The sequence below is a fragment of the Aplidium turbinatum genome, chromosome 12, assembly GCF_918807975.1.
Source record: "Aplidium turbinatum chromosome 12, kaAplTurb1.1, whole genome shotgun sequence".
NCBI lineage: Eukaryota > Metazoa > Chordata > Ascidiacea > Aplousobranchia > Polyclinidae > Aplidium > Aplidium turbinatum.
Window position 1 is genome coordinate 17,178,331 of NC_137483.1, and position 19,978 is coordinate 17,198,308.

A 19,978-nucleotide genomic window follows, 5' to 3' on the forward strand; every position below is an offset into this window, starting at 1 on the left:
TGTTGACAAAAAATGGGTCAATTCCATGAAACGCCATAGTCTACCAATATAGATCAGGGGGTTGATTTTACCAATTTTTACCAAAACAGCATTCAGATATCATAAAATTCTGATGTGATACAAAAACTCTGATGTAATTTTTGAATTCAGCACCCAAGATATATACCCTAGAGTGGCATTTACCATGCTGTCACAAAAAGTGTGTTGGCTTGTGTTATAGGTCCCGCCGAATGAAGAGCAGTCCTTTGAATGAGTTGCTCAAGCGCACACCCGGAGAATCGAACTATCGCCGCTTGGGCGCTTGATCTTGATGCATCTTCGTTCACGCAGTCACGCACTAAACAACTGAGCTATCGGAGCAGACAAAATTGTTTTTGTTTTCTAAAACGATCTTCAGTTGTTTGAGGCAATGCTTATTTACAATAAAGGTTAATTGGTTTCACGACCGCTACAGCTAGGCTAAGATATTTTTACAGCTGCAAAATTCCTAAAATCTCAATTACATATCTACAATGGCGGCCAAATTTTTAATTTTTTTCTGAAGCCTACAGCAAAATTTTCATTTCCAGCAAAACTTCCGTTCTTCAAATTGCCCTCTTGAGCATTGTTTCCAGATAGGAAATTTTGTATCAAATTTAAGAAAACTCCAAGATCATTTGGGGGAAATTTGGCAGTTTTGATTAGGAGGAATGGATTAGCAAACTGGAGCGGCCAAGGAATTTAGAAACAAACGCGGCCCACTTTATCAAACCAAGTTTTGTAGCCAATAGCCTATAACAAGTTAGGCCTACAATGCTCATTTCATTTAAAAACATAACTGGCCGACAGGAAAGTTTTATAGCCTACTGCCGACAGACAACTTCACTCTGCCAGTCTCGGTAACCACAGGCAGGGACGTAGCTAGGGTCGGGGAGGCTTAAAGAGAAATAAATCCTCCAAAATTTTATCTTGCTACCCTCCAGCCCTAAAAATGTGTTTTAGTTTTATTACAAAGCTACTATTACAATTTACGTTGGTTGGTGGTTTTGAATCTTTATCCTCGGACTGCCAAAGCCTTGGTTATTCCTGGTAGTTTCGCATACTTGTAGACTCTATGTAGAGGCTTTTGACGCAGGGCCGGTTACCAAGATTGGCAGAGTGAAGTTTTCCGATTGTTGAAGTGTTGTTGCCGGGGAACTATTCCATCCATTAGATGCCGCTGAATGGAGAGCAGTGCTGAAATGAGTTGCTCAAGCGCACACCCCGAGAGTCGAACCAGCGCCACGTGATCTTGAGCCGAGCGCGTAACCACTGAGCTGATGTTGAATGACGTTTTCCCACCTCCAAACCATTGTTTTTGTTCGGTTGCGTGCTTAATTAATTTACTTTCTTCTTCGTCACCTCTAAATTTGCATCGCATGCACGTCTTTAAATTGTGTGGTTTTGTCACATTTTCCTTTTGTTGATTTTGCTCCGATGCACTGCTGTTTTCCGACAAAGAAAAATAAATTTAATTGAATTGCCTTTCAAAATTGTGGCTGTACAAAACTGCCGAGAATAGGTTATCTATTCAGAGGCATTCTCTGTCCGAAGATAAACATGTCCTATTTGAGCAAACAAATCTGATATCACAGACCTATTGCATTATTTGAAATACGGTAACATGTCATGTAACAACACCTGCCCAGAGTATGTTTTTATTTCTTTGTTTATTTACAAAAAATATTTTTCGGACACAGGCTGTCATCAGTAGGCTATGACCGCTTGGTCTCATAACTTAGTTCATTTTGTCAAATAGTTGTTAAGATTAAACAAATTTTTGTGAACTTGTTAGAATGAATAGCCTATATAGGCTACGTAAAAACACTTAGGTTGGGTAACCAGTAAATTAATTATAAATGAAGCTTTCGCCGCCGTAAAGACAGCTTTTTCAGTAGGCCTATGCTTATTCAAATAAAATCCAACTAAGCTTATTTGCATCACTGTAACTATTTGCATTCTCTAAACAGCAAAGACACATGCATCGTTGCTGTTTACAGGTCTAAGAATTAATCTGTTTGAAAACAATTTCCACGCTAATATAATATTGCAAAGAAATTTATTCTCACACGAGTCAGTTTAATCACATATAGCTAAATATCGATTTCGATCAGCTAGAAGCTAGATCATCTTCAGTTAAGCTTATTCAAATAGAATGATACTTCATTTTCTTAATAAGTTATAATATTGTTTTCTTAGGCTGTATTACAAGTAATATCGATGTGTGCGTTTTTGCCCCAAGCAAGCTAGGCCTATCCAAAAAAATTTAAAAAGTTTGTAGGCTAATTATGAGTAAAATGAAATATGCAGAATAAGCTATTTTTTGGTGAATAGTGATCCGTTGATGTTCAAAAGTAAATTTTCAAAAAACACCACAATGTCATCACATTTAGGCTAATTGAGCGAGTTTTTTATAAGAAAGAGCTAAGAAACTATTTGAACCTCTTGGTCACCGAGTGTGGCACGAGGGTTTACCGTTTTTTCTGTAGCCTAGTAGGCTATATTCATGCAAGTAGTTTTAAAAGACAGGGAAAAAATGTGTTTTTTTTTTAGATTTAAAAAAAGCAAATGTCCGCTTTGCGCCTTTCCCTAATTGTGACTTAATTGAGATTTTTTTGTTGTTGTATAACTTGTATAATTGTAAGAAAGTTTTGGTCCCAATTACAATCACATTGGATGTTGATCGCGTGATATCAAAAGCTTGCGTTTGTTGACCTGTTAGTTGAGGTGCAAAAGTGACCTAGCCTCAGTGGCGCAGCTAGGGGGGCAGACCACCCCGAGCAACACGTCTGGGGGCGGCACTTTTAGACTACGATTTTTGAATTTGATTATAATCTGATAAAAAAAAACGCATTTCATTTTCACATGCTTTTTCTTGAAGGGGCGGCAAAATCTGAATCCTCCCCGGGCGGCACATTCCCTAGCTACGCCACTGCCTAGCCTGCATTGCGCCAGGTAATCTTTATCAAATGCAATTCTAGGCTATTTGTCTTTTAAAAATCAAACGGTAAAAGATCAACGATGAACAGAAACACTGAAACATTTAATATTTACAATTGAAACGTGTAATTGATTCGGTATATTTGGAAGTAATTTGTAATGTAGCTTAATTAAAAATTTTGATGGTCTAGGCTAATGTAGTTGAACTGAAAACTATGTAAATGATCCAACTTTGTTATTAATTTAGTGTGGTAGCCCAAATGCTGTTTCTTTAATACAAGATGTATTTTCTGTCACGCTTTCACGCATGTCGTAGGCTGTAGTCATGCGTACAAATCGAAACGACCACTGTGACGTGTTTTACGATAAAGTCTAAACCAGAAAAAACTGTTTGCGGCTGTATCCTATTTAAACTTCAAATGCCACAACCGAAAATTTATGTAAACTCTATATGAGGCGATTTTACGTGACATAATTAAATGCTTCTTCTAAAAAGTATTTTTTGGGTAGGGGGTTTGGATGAAAAATTTCAAAAGTTATACCAGATCTTACAATGTTGAATCCTAAATTTGGGGCTAAAGTATTAATCCACCTCCTCCCTTCCACTTGAAATGCGTTGCTCAAGCGCACACCGCGGGAGTCGAAACGCGCTAATTTAACTTGCGGTTTCTTTGTGCACAAAGTCGGGCACTTAAACAACTCAGCTATCGGGGTGAGCGATATACGGTCTTTCGATCAAAACGGTGTGTCCTGTCCAGGTCCGGCGCAAAGCTATTTTGCACCCTAGGCAAAATTCAATTTTTGCGCTCTCTTTGGCTCAACATTTCACTGTATAAATAGGCTACATATAAAAAAACAAAAACAATAACAGTTATGAATTTTTTTCGGTTTCTGTAACTCAGATTATTGTTGGTTGAATTACTTTACAGTAGTAAGCAGCAGTTCAAAATCAAATGATAGTCAAAATTTACACAATGCTTCCACAATACTACAGCTTAGACTACGTCAAAATATCACTTTTCATGCTTAGGCTACATTTGCAATTACGAGTTTCGTCACCAATTTCGCCATGTTGACCGCAAAAGCACGGCCAGGCTCGATGTCTAGGAATCGTATAACTAGGCCTACTAAAAAGTTCGATAAGTGCAGCTGCCTATAGAACGTCGATATTGTTTCTGACATTTAGCCAATTATGACAAACACAATTATGAAATCGACTGCACTCTCGTGCATTAACAACATTACTGTGAAAAAAAACACAACAATTTACAGAACAAATTTGCTAACTTAATTGATTGATTGATGGTTTATTTTGTTGTGGAATATCATAACAGCAAAATCATTAAATGATGCAGCACGCTTAACGAACACAATTGAAACAAAGAAAAATAACAAACGTACCCTGCATCGTTGAAGTAAGTAAATCACAACGGGAAGCTGCGAAGTGACCATGACGGTCTTCGAGTCAAGCAGCCACCCTCAGCCAAGTCGATGATAAACATTTAGTAAACATTACACTAAAATATCTACACTAGCAACAAAGAGTCAAGACAGAAACAAATTCAAGTTCAAGTTTTATTTCAATTCAAGCCTGTGCTTGAATTGAAATATGTTTGGATTCAAGGGTAAGAATATTTTTACCTTTTTCCACAGCCTTGCTTGCCTGCTTTGTCTTCTCTCAGGCAAACACAATATGGTTTAGACATGAAGCAGGTGAGCAGCTGCCCAGTGCCCAAGAAGCTCATTGGTGAATAAATTCAGAAGATGTGAGGACCAGGCCCGGATTTAGGGAGGGGGCAGAGGGTGCAGGTGCCCCGGGCCCCCCGACTTTTGAAGGGCCCCCCTACGTGAAAAAATGTGATTTTGTGTTATTTTATTTTATCTTTCAGCCTTTGAAGCTTCTGCAAAATGCTGTGCAGTGCAGCGTTGGATTAATCCTACTGTAGAGGTGGTTATTCGCGCCGTAGGCGCAAAAATTTTTTTGCACCCGGGCCCCCCATATAAAAGTGCCTCCGGCCCCCCCCCCCCATCAGCTAAATCCGGTCCTGGTGAGGACCCTTTGAAATTTCCACCCAGACCCTAGTTACAGAATAATAAAACATTTTCTATGGTCAACACAAGAAAGACGGCGGCTGCATAGCTGAGTGGTGAGAACACTGGCCCGGCATGGTACTCGAAAGGGAACCGGTTCGACACCGCTCAATAGCATGCGGCTGTGTCTTTGGCAATGATATTTGAAGCCATGCCTGAAAATGGACACAAAGGTTGGCTTCCTTGCATTCCCGTTCACTTAGCCTAATCTAAATCTTCAACCACCAGGCGTAGGCTAAGCATGGCTATAGCAAAGCTGTAACCACTCGCTGACGCGTCACATAATTACAAGTAGGCCTACAACAAATAAACAAAGAAAGGCCAGCGGAAGCGGTAGGTTGGTTTAGTTATCGGAAACTTCCATTGAAATGTTTTCACTTTCCAGACAAGTCTTTTCACAAATTTCTGGGGTTTTAGATGACATTGAATGACCGTAATATGGAGGAGGCGGTGTTGGTTCCTGAAAAAGCATAGGTTTTGAAAAGAGATGCTCATAATGCCTGATATTGATAGGTAGAGCAAGTTTTTGTTGCGTTAAAAAGTGAGAAAATTTTCTTGTTCAGGGTAGCTATAAGAAAAGTTGCAGTAAATAGGTAGATTTATTTTACCCACGAGCATTTCACACCGCAGTAGCATACTTCATTCGCGTGTTTTATCAAAATCATACAATGCCAAACATTTTGAAGCACTCTCGATCAGAAGTGGATCGGATTATTACTGTATCTCTGACAATCATTCGGCAATGTCCAAATTTGCATACTGCTGACTGCAAAAGCCAAACAAGACAATTTGTTTATTATTTTTTACCGAGATTTTTGGACCAGGAAAATAAATGTCACTCAAGAAGACATGACTGAAACATTAAACCATATTTCAAAGCTAAAAACAAGTGTAGTTTAATGGATTGCAGTATATTTACCCCGACTTGTTGACAAATAATTGGACTTCCATGCGTTGTATTGGACATGCGGTTTGTGATCGTACAAGTTACTGTACTGTTGGATACATCCGTGTTGACGGTAAACACATCAAAAACACTTGGATTTCTTGTGGTCACTGGAATATCGGTTGCATTACTTTCGTAGACATTGTGCCGGAAATTCGACGAACTATTCGTGGTTTGATTGCTGGCAAAACCAATCTGAGAAGTTCGAACGTGGTACGGAAAGTTTTTCTTTGCGTTTTGAGGCCGAATTAAGCTCTGCAATATTGCCAAAATATTCCATTCATTAAAACACTTTAGGTTACGGTATCAATTAACAAAAAATTGCCAAACTCCATCTAACACTGATATGCTGAAAACTTAGGTTGAAGATCGGCTTTAAGAAATCCTCGTTTGCAAAATAATTTTCAATCAATTATTTTTGGAACTTCACTTAGATACAATACTTTGGTGCTGCTTGTTTCGGTGAAATCATATCCTACTTTGTACTTTTTTTCCTATAATAATCATCATTCAAATTTATTTATCTTCGTTTGCTTAATGTGAGATGACTAACTTGATGACCCTATTCTGATAGAGACAAAATGCCTACCACTCATTTCAGTTTCCAATCACAAATTGTATAATAAAAATATCTATATTTCAGACAAAATTAACCTCATAAAGTCGGAATCCAATAATTCCTAACCCGTGGTTCACGAACCATCAGGAAATCTGTGGACATTTTTAGGAGTACGTGGATATAACAATGTTGAGACAAAGCATTGAAACTTGGGCACTCAAATCAATAGATCGTTATCCAAAAGTCACTTTGCAAAATTTACTAGTAAATTTCGATCCCTTCTTAGCCGTTCAAAGGGTTTTCATAGTTGATTGAAAACGTTCCGTATCCTCAAAAAGCTTGAAAATCACTGGTGTACCTGCTTATTTTTGCTAGCAAAATACATAGCAGAAATTCACATCTACGGCGCTGCAAACATACCAGAAAAACAGCGTATGCCAAAAAATCAATTAGTCTTTCCATTCCATTGACGACTTTGGCCCTCATGTACCTTGGTATGACAAGAGACGCCACTAAAACCATTGCTGGAACCGCGAAAAACCTATTTGAAACACTTGCATTGAAGTTTCATATTTAATAAGCATCAGAATGGGATAGAGAGGACAAAATAAGAAACCTAAATAAAAAATATGTTAAAGCATTGAAGTAACAAAAGAAGTGAAATGTTTTAAGTAGGCTAGCCTACAAAGCAAGTGTAGCCGCTACGTTGGTATAAAAACACGTTCTAAAATAGCATACAACTCTAACTAACCGCAAATGATACAATGTTTGCAATTTATTGCCTATTGTAAGCGACATTCACAAACTGCAAATGCATAGGCTACAACACAGTTTGCTTTTCATTAATAATAAGTTTTTTTTTACCAGAAGGAATAGAATGAGTATAAGGGATAGTAAAAGCCACTTTTTTCCGGATAACGTTTCAATGTGAACATCACTCCATATGTAAACCACATCCAAGCACTCAGCCTCAAAGCAATCCATCCATAACCAGCTGGTGATTCGTAAACGTAAAGTACTAAGCCAGGATCAAAAAACTATAAATTAACAAATATTTGGTTGAACGTTTACTCATCCAAGTTGGCCACATTTCACAATTTTGAAAAGCTGCCAAACTCGAAACTCAGGGAGCTAAATTTTAATTGATAAATGGAATACCGCTATGTGGCCTGATATTGAAGGAAATTTGCAGTAGGCTGAAAGTATCAAGTTTGAGCTATTAATAGATTATACTTACCACATATTCGTAAAGAAAAAGGATAATGTCAATAACGGCGTAGACTGTGATAAAAACTGACATTTTAATCGTTCCAGAGTAAGACAGCTTGCCTCTTGTAACTGTGAATCCTTTTCCCAAGAGCAAGAGCAGTAGCAGAAACAATAATTCTGCTGATGCTCCAAAGCTTTTTCCTAAAAGAAAAAACGGTTGAGAAAACTGAAACCTTGGTAATTTATAAGATTAGAAGCTGTTTTTAGATCAGATGGTAAAACACAGTTTATAATAAACATTGGATTGTAACGCAAATAAAACTTAGGCCTACACATCGAATCGAACCGTAAGCTATACTCACAGTTTGACAATAGGCTACAAATTCATGTAAAAATATTAGCCTACTTTGCTGAAGAAGCTTATCGCTTATCATGTCGTAGACCAGGGGTGTGCCACGTGCGGCCCGCGGGCCAAATGCGGCCCGCGAAGATGTGCCAATTCTGAATTGTGTCCGGCCCGCGCAACGTGTTTACAATTTAGTTTAGTCTGGTACGTGGGAACAATTTGTTGTGGAGCGGATTATTGTAGATTTCACACCTTCTGTTAACCATTTTAGAAATCTTCTACCGGCCACCGCTAATCCATTGTATTTAATTATTTGTGGAAAGTAAAAATGTATGGTCACATAAAAGGCATTATGAACAATTTACGACTTTGAAAAGCTCATGTACAGACAGGAAATATTTTTCACTTTCCAACTTTGAGAGACTATGGAATGCATCCTGAGAAAACTGAATTTGCAGACCAACTTGAAAACATTGTATGAATTTTTGGCTCGTTTCAAGGACTTCAAATCTCATGAACATTTGTTTGGTATGTTCTCTTCGCCATTCAACATAGACATTGACAAAGCACCAGCAGATATAACTTGAACTTATTGATCTTCAAGAGAAAAAAGGATTTGAAAGCAAAGTATTTAGAAATGAATCTTGGCGATTTTCACCGAAAACATCTCAACTAAGATGACTTTCCACATTTGAAAAAATCCATGGCTTCAAAAATGGCTCTTTTTGGCTCAACGTATTTGTGCGAACATTTTTTTCTAAAATGGACGTCATGACATCACCCTATCGATCGGTTCTGACAGACAAACACTTGGAAAATGGACTTCGAATTGCGAGCACTTCCATTAAACTAAATTTGGAAAAATGCCGTTGGGAAAAGAAACCAGCTGCAAATTTCTCACTGATCTCGTTTAAAGACGGTGTGACAATAAATTAGAATAGCAGTTTTCTTCAGAAATTTATGTGTCTTAACTTATTATTTCTGAAAGAAGATAGCCCCTAATAACGCCATAAGAACAACATGAATAACAAAAAAACTACTTTTTTGTGCCTGCAACTACTAGCCTAGAAATCATGTTAAATAAACGTGCGGCCCGCGGCTTCACCCAGTTATTTATATCTGGCCCTCCTGTAATAAAGGTTGCACAGGCCTGTTGTAGACAATAGAAAAATAATAACTGTAAACGTTTTCGGCAATGTAGGCTATGCCACATAGCAATTTCAAGCATTTGAAAAAATGGTTTAGATCAGGGGTCACCAACTGGCGGCCCGCCACGCTGCTATGTGCGACCCGCGGAAGGTATCAGCGTAAAAGTATAACCAAAAATACTTTTCTTAAGGAGTTAAAGAGCATGATGGCAAAAAATACTTTCCGGGAAGCATCTTTTCGCTTTGCATACGATTTCACCGACCGACCAATCAGATTGCAGTTCTAGGTTGGGGTCGCTTAAAGTTATTCCAATGCGATGTCCAGCCACACTGTCCCAGTGGTTGATTAAAACGTCTATTTTCGAATTTAGAAATTATCTGTGAGTATAGAGTTGCTTATTTTAAGTTTGTAAATGTCATGTAAACACTAGTGTGCGTTTCACCGTTATTGTGTTTCATGAGCAGTGTTCCGTTTATGCAAGTTTTTGTTGGCAAAACAGGTCGGTGTGCCAACTCAATATAATAAATTGGCCAAATAGGCTATTATATATAAATTTAAAGACTTTTTCTGATTGTATTATGAAAATATTTAGCTTAGTACTGCAAAATGCTGTTAATCAACAATTCCTGCCATGCTGATAAGCACCGCAAGTGACAGTTGTCTAATGATCAAAGAAAGACGTACTTAGACACTCTCACAAAAAGGATGAAAAACCAATTCATTGCTTTTTTAGAGGGAAAACTGTTCATGAGTTACGATGGAAACGTTTTTTTCGCTGATTTCCACAAGCGTTTGTTTCATGGTGCCTGGTTTCTTTCTCCCTGTTATTGGAGCCTATTTTTCACTGATATGTTTGCAGGTCACTATTGTTGCCTGTATTGCGATGTGTCAAACATTTCCTTGTTTACTGAAACTGTTAATTGCAAGATATCTTTTGTGAAGCGAAGTGACGACACCATTTTTGCTTAGAGATGAATATTCTGATGAAACCGCTCGCCTCGCTACAAGTCTGCCAAACAAGAAGCCTCGTTTATTAGGCATTGTTAAAGAAGTCAAAAGTGTTGTTAAAGGGGTTTGGCCTGGCAGTAGCGTTGTTCGACTAATTTTGTTGCTGCGGTAATCTAAGATTAATATTACAACATGTAACTCTGGATACTGGGTACAAAATGCATTCTTTTCTAGCATAAGAGTCAAACTACCTAAAATTTTATTAGTGCGGCCCGCAACCTTAGTGCTAAAGTGGCCCGCATGCAAAAGAGGTGGGTGACTCCTAGTTTAGATGAACTAACATAAGAAAAAACAATACCGTACATCAAAAGCTAAAGGCATAACAAGTGATAATTTAATTAAATACAAGATTGTAACATAGCCTATACACTACAGTAGGCTACTGTATCAGGGTTTTTTTAGTAAAAAAAACTGCCGCTTAAGCTTAAAATTTTTTTGCGTAATTCAGATAACCAATCATAGGATATGTGGAACCAATGCTCCAAAAAGGTGACGGGCCAGTGAAAAGATTACGTGAAAACAATACACAAATGAAATCTTTTTCTATTGCGGATGCAAGATCATATTCTTCAGAAAATGTGAATCTATTTTTGAATTTATCTGATCTTTTTAAAATTTTCAACTCGCAATTGAAAATTAAGCGAATTCAAAACTCGCCTGAAAACATTCTATTTTTCTAAACATTATGACTGAAAGTACCGTGTAATTCACCACCATTGTCATGTAGCCTACTGCGTCCAGGAGTAGCCTATAGGCTACATGCTAGTTTGCATTGTGGATATAGCGCTATATAAAATGCTGTTTTTATTATTATTATATAATCATCATTTTCATCTGGGCAACTTAGAGCTTCTGCAATGTTGTTTTTTTAATTTATTATCTTAGAATATGCCATGGCGATAACAAACCAATATTGGCTACAGCTACAAAAGCAGAAATATAAATGGTGTAAAAGGTAAATCAAGTGGTGTAATGGCATCGCTTCCAATCAGCTATTTTTATTCATGCGTTAACAAATGATTATAATTACTTATCTTCCTTAATTAATCTACTCATACGTTTTCAGTAGCCTTCTTTCTTAAAAAAAAAACTCCCGCAAATAGTAGAATTTACAATGGATGAGTTTTAAAATAGGCTACCACTCAATGTTTACCAAGCAAAATTTATTGCTACCTTTTGCAAATTTTTCAAATTGGCTTAAAATCTGTATGAAGAAACCTAGTTTTATCTGAAATGTTGATACAATAATCAATTTGTTAACAACCTTTCAAAAAGGAAGCAAAAACTTTTGTTGCATTAGTCCAACTGGAGCCTCGGTCCCATGCTTCCGCTTCGAACAATTGTTTTACATTAAAGAGTTCAAGTTACATCAGTACCAGTGAAATAAGAAAACATTTTTCACCTATTATCTCCAGGGCGTTATTTTCTATTCCGTTTGTTGCAAATGTACCAAGAGCAACGCACAACATCAGAAGTCCAAAAACTATAAAAACAAAATGCAAGCTTAACGGCAAATGCCTCCCTACGGAGTGGAGTAGATAGGGCTAAGAGTATTATCAAAACGTCAATCTTCATATGGCGAACACTACAGCCTACAACAGTTCGGGCCTAAGGTATTTAATTTCATTTTCTAAAATTTAACACTCAATACCGTTGGTTAAAATTAAAACTCCCTATTATTTCTTACCTTCCAAAGCAAGGCACACCATGAACATCTTATATGTTATGTGGAGCAATTGTCTCTCAAAAAGAAAAACTGTAAAAAAAACATTGTTAAAAGGGTGAATATCTACTTGTGTTAAAATGTAATCTAATAAAAATACCGTAAATACTAGTTACTTATAGTATTTGATTATTTTATTTTAGCATCAACTGCAAGTCACCCCTTTTCATTTGAGCGACGTAAGCTCACCGCTGTTAAAATTCAAATGAAACCTTAAAGTTTAGGATTCCAGTAATTTTGTGCTGTATTCGAACATAAACCAATTTCAAGTCAATTATCAAACAAGTTAGACCTACCATAGTTTTTAAAACATTTCAAATACCTGCTACATGAATAGATAATCCCATCATTCCAACAAATACCAATAAGAAAAATATGTCAGTTTCTAAAACTCCTGTGATAAAGAAGAAATGATTTTATCTTGATTTAGATTTTCATGAAAACGTTTATCTGGCAAAACAGATAAAGTAAAAAGTCAAATTTCCCAACGTTGAGTTTTATCGCATAAACTATCGTTGGATTAGGTTGCTTTGCTTGAAATATCTAAACCAGACTCATCAGAACAACACGATTGTTGCGAACTATAAATTTTCAAATAATAGCATAGGCCTAATGTGTATTTTATGTAGCGCTGTATAGCCTATCCATCGCAGACAAGCGTTGCTCCTCAGCGCTGTACAAAGCTGACAGTGTGGGCAGCGGATTTTTCCTATGTAATCAAGTCATCTGTTTCATAAAACCAACACTTACCACACTTATCAGCAGAGAAATGTTCTTTCCAAAATGAATGACCATTTGTCAGCTTCAAGTCATATCTGATATCAATAATTTTTCTTTCTTCGCCGCCTGAATGTGCAATGAGTGAGTTTATTACAAGGCGCGAACTAGCTTTTATTTTATTTATTTATTTGTACTGTATCAGACAAGGTTTTCCATAATCTTTTAAACATGCAAGAGTGTGTTTTTGTTATTTGTACTGGATTCCTGCAGTGTATTGATTAGAAGGTTTGCAGTATGAGCAGGCTTACTGTACAAGTGTACAATGGCGTTCTGCAATGGTAAAATTTACACTTCAAAGTTATAATAGAATAGTATAACAATCAGTGTTGGGCGCGATAACTCATTTTTCAGTTAAGCGATAACGATAATCGATAAACGAAAAATGCCTAAAGCGATAACGATAAACGATAAATCAAAAAAAAGTTAAGCGATAACGATAAACGATAAAATTATCGCCGATAATGTCCGATAACGATAATTTTTTTTTTTTTTCTTGATTAGCTTTGCCCCATCCCATGCAGCACGAACTGTTTTCATCAACATGACGAAAAATCGAACATAATATACTGTAAAGAGACAAAACTTTTTGTAAGTTATGCATGAATAGAATCGCAACAGCGGCAGTGGGTATCGAATCTTCAAACTCTTGATCCAGAATCAAAGCACTGAGGTAACCGCCGTGCTTATAATTATACCTTCAAATACCAGTTGGATGCTTTTATCAATTGAGTTACACTGCCGCTTAGTGCAGTAGGCAAAATAATTAAATCAAATGAAAATACCATAAAAAATTTCTAACTTTGTATTATGTTGTCTGCTTAAAGGGCTGTTTACAGCAAAGTCAGCAATAATTGAAAAAATCCAAAAAACGCAAAATGCTTGAAAATTTATCAGTAGTCTTAAGCGTTATTGGTAGTAAAAATGTGCATACTGTAAAATCCATCAAGCTTGTCAAATTAGATGTGTTTGTTTTAGAACAATAACATAATTATCGTAATTTACTGATAATTTCAGATTTTTTTTTGTTTTCTTTGTGAACACTATCATTAAAGCAATGGTAAAACGCTGAGTTGTTGAGATAAGAGTTACAATATAGGCACTGTACAGTATTAGTGGGAATAAAAATATTTGATTGAGGTAGGCTATGTCGCATAGGTAAATGAGAAAGGTTATACTGTATTTAGTATAATTTTACCACGCAACTCGATGCGCCTATTGTCATGCAAAAACTACTAGCCTACAAGATGCACAAAATGTGATGTCTGTCTGCATGTCAAATGCTTCAAGCAATATCATGTTCCGCAATGACTTCTTTCAGTAATGTTGTGTTACTTTAAATTGTTGCATGCATTTCATTGCATTGCAATTTGCAACTCTAAAAATTATTGTGTTGTCAGGGCCGTCGCTGCAGGGGGGGGCGTGCCCCCTTCCCTGACCACGACCTGTGCACACGCACTTCAGGCACTGAAGAAGAACTGATTTCAATTTTAGTTTCATTAACTAGGTGGCTAGTAAAAATATTACTTTTCATGGTCTGTCACCTTGTGTGTTGATCCGAAATAAAATTTATCGGCGATTATCGGCAATAATCAAATATTGCCTTTGGCGATAACGATAAACGATAACTGAAAAAATAATTGAGTGATAACGATAAGCGATAAAAATTTATCGCCGATAATTATCGCCGGTAAATTATCGCCGATAATGCCCATCACTGATAACAATAAGCATTTTTTTTATTCAATTCAATTATCTTTCCTGTTTTGCTGTATGGATGTGAAGCTTGGACGTCAAACAAAAAAACGCGAGAGTTTCAACTCTGCTGAAACGTGGTTTTTACGTGAAACGCAACAAACATCATTCTTCTGCCTCAAACCAAATGAAGATGTGCAGGCTCAACCAATCAAACCAGAACTGTCTTGAACAACATCGTCAAATCATTAACAAGCTTTTTGGCCATGTCACGAGGAAAGAAAAATTACAACACACAGTTTTTCGTGAAAGAATCAAAGAAAAAGACCACCTGAAAACCAGCATCTCACTTTTTTAAATAACCTAGCTGATCACCTTCACGTAGCAACCGCAACAACTTTTAAAACTGTGCATGAACGCCTAAGTTAGAAACAACCATGTTACAGATTTATACACGAAGAAGAAGATAAGACCAGTCCGATAAGAAACGTTTTATATGGTAGCATATCACCTTTGCAATTGCTAATGGCCATGTACCACCAGCGCTCCCTCATAGATCTAAAACTTCTCCCTCCTTCGCAGTGTAGCATGTTTGTTCCGGTTTCATTCTTTATCTAAATTCAATGAAAGCAAAGAGTTTAATTTTAAATGTTTCGCTTTAGACCTTACAATGTATCACGTCAATTCAGGCAATTTAGTATAACGTATATAGCCTACACAAAAGTAGACCTTTCGTTTAGACAAGATCCTTAAATAACTGAAAAAATTTTTGATATTAGGCCTACAGTTCATACAGTGCAACCACTCCACGAAGATCTTGTTGTAAGATTGATTATTTGGTTGTTGGCAGGGTCAAGAATCGCTTCTTTTTGGTAGCAGTCCTGAAAACGTAAAAACATTTCTGAATTGCATCAGTTCAAGGTACAAAAGAAACTAAAATGTAGTCAAAGTTTACATTTTACTTTTTCAATGTTATTGGTCTAGCTCAGCCGTTTTTGTTTAAATCTTGGAAGCCGAGACTCTTTCCATCTGCCATCCCAGAATATCGACGTCATCCCGTAATACACAGAGACCACTACAGCGCAACCGGTCTTTATAGTCTCATAGTGCAACATATGCAACGATCGTCAGCTCTGTCTGATAACGGAATATGGTGCAATCATTGATGATATTGTCTGTTGTACACCCAACCTCAAACAATGACCAGAATCTTGGTGTAAGTGAGTATACACAAAATGAAAGTACAATAAATCAAAGGACCCGTGTGTGCTGTTGACGATGGCCGGGAATGAGGCCATTAAAATAGCCTTTGTCCTAAATCTGAGCGAATATTAAAAATGCTTACACAACATTCGCTTTAGCAAGTGATCGAAGGAGGTGTCTATGGTTGGAAGATACTCGCCATACTACCATAGCTTACTACCACAAATGCAAAGCCGAAATGATAAATTGCAGTTGCTAGAGTTTTATTAGTAAAACAGTAGCTTACCAAGGTATCATGCGTCGTTAATTTAATAAATTCACCTTCACTTTCACCACACAAGTGTGCTGGCTTCGCTTGTAAATTTTATTATTCCAATAAAATATATGAAATAAGTACAAATTTTAAACCATGAAAGATAAAGGAGACTTCTCCTATAAGTTACGCTCTTACGTAGGTTATTATTTCCAAAAATTGTTACATAAATGCTCTCTGCAATTCTGACGCTCTTGTCAAATCGTCGTATTTCAAATGTGCCATTCACAGCTTACCCGTTAACAATTCTCCGCAACAGCATTGTGTGTTAACTGGGTAATTGTGATTATTTTTGGACTGTTTGTTTTTGTCTTTTGTATGTATGGTAATTAAAATGGACTTATTGGTTTGATGCAAATTAATAATAATAATTATACTTAAAAGAGCTTGCCAACTATTTTCATTATATTGTTATTCAGAAATTGCAGGGTTTACCATAAACAATTTTGAATTGGCGTGTTTGTACAAAAAGTGATAGCAAAATAAGCAACTTTTCATACTGTTTAGAAAAACGAAACCTCAAATTTAAAATTCCTTTCATGGAATTTTCTGCTTGCGTTTTCAAAGGAATTAGTAAAGTAGGCCGAATAAACCAAGAGTACTAAGCAAGAACGTCGACACGCCAATTGGGTACCGTTGTATTAGTGTCTAAAATTTAAAATATACGAGTGCTATTGTCTTTTCTAGAACAAGCGAGAACAAAACCAGGCGTTGAATGTGTTTGAGTAGCACTTCCACTCAAGACTGTGGGTTGCACAAAAGCAAAGTTACTTCAGTTATCAATTTAGTTGTCCTTGTGAACAGAGAAAGTAAGTTTGAAGCCCTTCAAAAAGTTAATAGCTACTTCAGAGAAGGAAAATCGATTTTGTTCTAGAAAACAAAGAAAAAACTACAAAATATAGACTGAACTGTATTCTATAGGAAGGACTGTTCTTTTGACTGCAAAGTTAAACTTTCACCTGCATTGTTTGATTTTTGTATAGTTGATGAAACGTTGCCACATGTTGGATACAAGTTATATGAAGCAATGGGTCGTTTATTGTGTTTTTTACACTTACAACAAAGCAAGCCTTCATCCTCTGCAGTGTATACAGCATATTTTTTGTCTTGCAACTATTTATCCCAACGTGCTACAACGTATAATTAAGCTGTTATGGTTATTTAGGGGTACAGCCAAAAAATCGAAAGTAAGCTATAAAACATATTTTAACAGATAAAAAGTGAATAACATACAAAAAGTAAATTTTATTGAAAGTTTGTTTATTGGACAAACAATATCAATTTGTATATTGAGTAAGTGATTAGTGAGATATCTGATATAGCCTCTCTTTAAATATCTAATTAGGTTACCAATGTTAACTTAGAGAAATGAAATGGCAACTATATTGAGTCCCTTGACAAAACCTGTGTGGGTCACATAAATATATATCGGGGGTGCTCTGGACGCGTCAGCATACACGCTCCTATGCTAATTCATGAAGATATGATAGAAATAGCTGCGTAGCTAACTGGAAAGCTAAGTTCAAATTTTCTTTTTCTCACCAGCAAATAAAATATAAAGTTTGGTACTGTTTGAGTTAACAATATAGCAATTTATTGCATAAACAAATGTTGTTATTAAGCCCCATTGTAGTTAAGTTTCCTCTGGATTAAGCATAAAACTACGCTTCTGGCCTGTAAACATGACGTTATCACTCTCACATTTACCTTCGATTTGTTTTTGTACACTGTCGGCCACTGATGATTGTCGTCAAAATATAGCAATAGTTTGTGGCAACAGTCCTCCTGAAAGCAAAATAAAAGTGTACTGGATATGTGTAGGCCAGGGCTACTCAACTGGCGAACCGCGGTCCGAATCCGGACCTTCTGAGTGTTGATGGTGGACCTCAGGCTTTCGGAAGAATAACCTCACTGCCACGTTTCTGGGCCTCTTTAGACAGATTTCTACTGAGAGAAAGCATTTTTTTTTGTAATTATCCTAGTAGCTGGGGGCTTACCCCAACACTTTGTCAAAAATCCTAGAGGACTTAGATTTTACCTAAAAAAAGGTTCAGTACAAGCATTGATACTTTAACTTTCGGGGTTGCGTATGAAATAATTTATTCACCGGACCGTTAAAAAGCATTCAATTTGTCTCACTGGACCTTTATTAACATTAGTTGAGTAACCCTGGTGCAGGCTATGCAGCTACACTTGCACGCTTGTGTGAAATTAAGAGAATGCTCAATATGTTTTTACTTTGTTCACTGGTAAGCTATTTGATTGCAATAATCAAATTGCGAATAACTGTAATGCACCTACTGTACACATGCAACAGTTTCTCTAATAAATGAATCACATATCAAAGCTTTGAAGACAATTTTGAAAGCGTAGGCTGATTTTGTTTAGACTTAGAAAGAAACAAAAACATATTTTTCAAACTTTGTTTAACCGCCACACGTTTCTTATCAACTTGTTATCACTAAACTCAATGTACATGCTCACTTATTCGTTTTAGTTGTATTAAATTACTTACTAGCGGATAGGTGAATTTGAAACGCATTTTCCCAATATCAGAAAGAAAACAAAATCGTCCAAGAAATGCCCAATCCTTTAAAACAAAATGTAAAATAAATTCTATTACAAAGAAATTGTAATATAATGCCCTTTGTTTTATATGCGAGTACACAAACCTACACAAACGAATGTTTACTAGTTGTACATCTGCAAAAGGAGTTTATTACACAATACTTTGCCTCTCCAGTAATCACAAATGGTCCTGACAATAATGCTCAAAGAAGTTGATCCGTTTGCAAGGTTCGACTTGACTTATAGGCGAGCGTTCAGGATGTGCCATTACTTTATTTTTTTGTTGTGCTAGCTGGCTTTCTTCAGCAGTGTCCACACAAATATCAGTGATTTCATGCAAATATGCGTTGGATAAACGTACAAGATACAAGAGAAGCTGATTAGATGATTAAATAGTTATCTGCTTCTCTTAAGTATAAGTATAGTCAGATTCAGATGCCCTCGGCTCCGTGGCCACGCGGAACTGCAGCGCCACGCTGGAAAGAATGTCGGTTGCATACCGCGACGACAACACAAGACATGTTAAAAATAAAAGATTAACTCTGGTGATGATGATTATGTGCCTGATCTGATACAGACGTTGGCGATCATAGTCTCTCTTAGATAACTCTGTGACTTAAAAATTTTTCCATGCCTCCACCCGTCTGCTTTGTTGCACCCGAAATACTGTATGCCAGTCTAAATAGACGCAAAAGAAAACGATTGCTTGTTTGATAGTTGGTATAACTCAGAGCCTCGGAGGCTGTTGAATCAATACCAGGCTGAACATCTTTTTTGCTAGCTGGGAAAGCTCAGTAATGCGTAGACTAACATGAAAGCATTAGTATCGCCACCCCCCTCCTCTCTCGAATGTAGACTAGAAGCTATAGCCTACTTTCTTTATTTTGTTGACTTTTGACTCACGATCAAGCGGCGCTGGTTCGGTTCTCAGGGTGTGTGCTTAAGCAACGCATTTCAAGACTGCTCTCCATTCAGCTGCACCTAGTGGATGGAGTAATTCCCCGGTAACAACTATCGGAAACTTGATTCTGTCAATCTCGGCAATCGGTCCTGGGCCAGTGGTTTAAAGCCTCTACAAGTATGCGAAACTTGCAGAAATAATCTATCAAAAGCTTTCTCAGTCAGAAAATAAAAATTCAAAATTAACCAACCATTTATAAACTGCCATAAACATTTGACCAGTGGGCAATGGCCCCCTTTCAAGCTATTTTTTTACTGGCATTAAGTTAAAATTACTGCTGTCTCTCCACATGATTAAGTTAAAGAAGTAGACTATAATGTCTATTTAATTCTTTCTTTGTTAGGATTAGGATTGAGATCTTTTAAGAACCATTAACGTGTTTGCGCAATGCAAAACACAAAACTTTACAAACTATATTAAAGAGGTAGTTTTTTTTCATACATAACAGCGTTTCTATTGCATATGAAATTTA

At 36.8% G+C, this 19,978-nt stretch overlaps 1 protein-coding gene across 1 annotated transcript; it reads right to left on the reverse strand.

The window, feature by feature from the left end:
* Positions 1-5,024: 5,024 nt before the first annotated feature.
* Positions 5,025-18,557, reverse strand: LOC145780882 (transmembrane protein 145-like). The gene is made up of 13 exons (XM_082592535.1): positions 18,493-18,557; positions 17,685-17,762; positions 15,256-15,342; positions 14,973-15,075; positions 12,740-12,835; positions 12,312-12,383; positions 11,954-12,022; positions 11,669-11,749; positions 7,792-7,964; positions 7,419-7,591; positions 6,975-7,095; positions 5,969-6,250; positions 5,025-5,509 (listed from the first exon to the last, which is right to left on the reverse strand). The coding sequence occupies exons 1-13, from the start codon at positions 18,517-18,519 to the stop codon at positions 5,393-5,395; spliced, it is 1,479 nt and encodes a 492-aa protein (XP_082448661.1). The 5' UTR covers positions 18,520-18,557; the 3' UTR covers positions 5,025-5,392.
* Between the last annotated feature and the right edge of the window lie 1,421 nt (positions 18,558-19,978).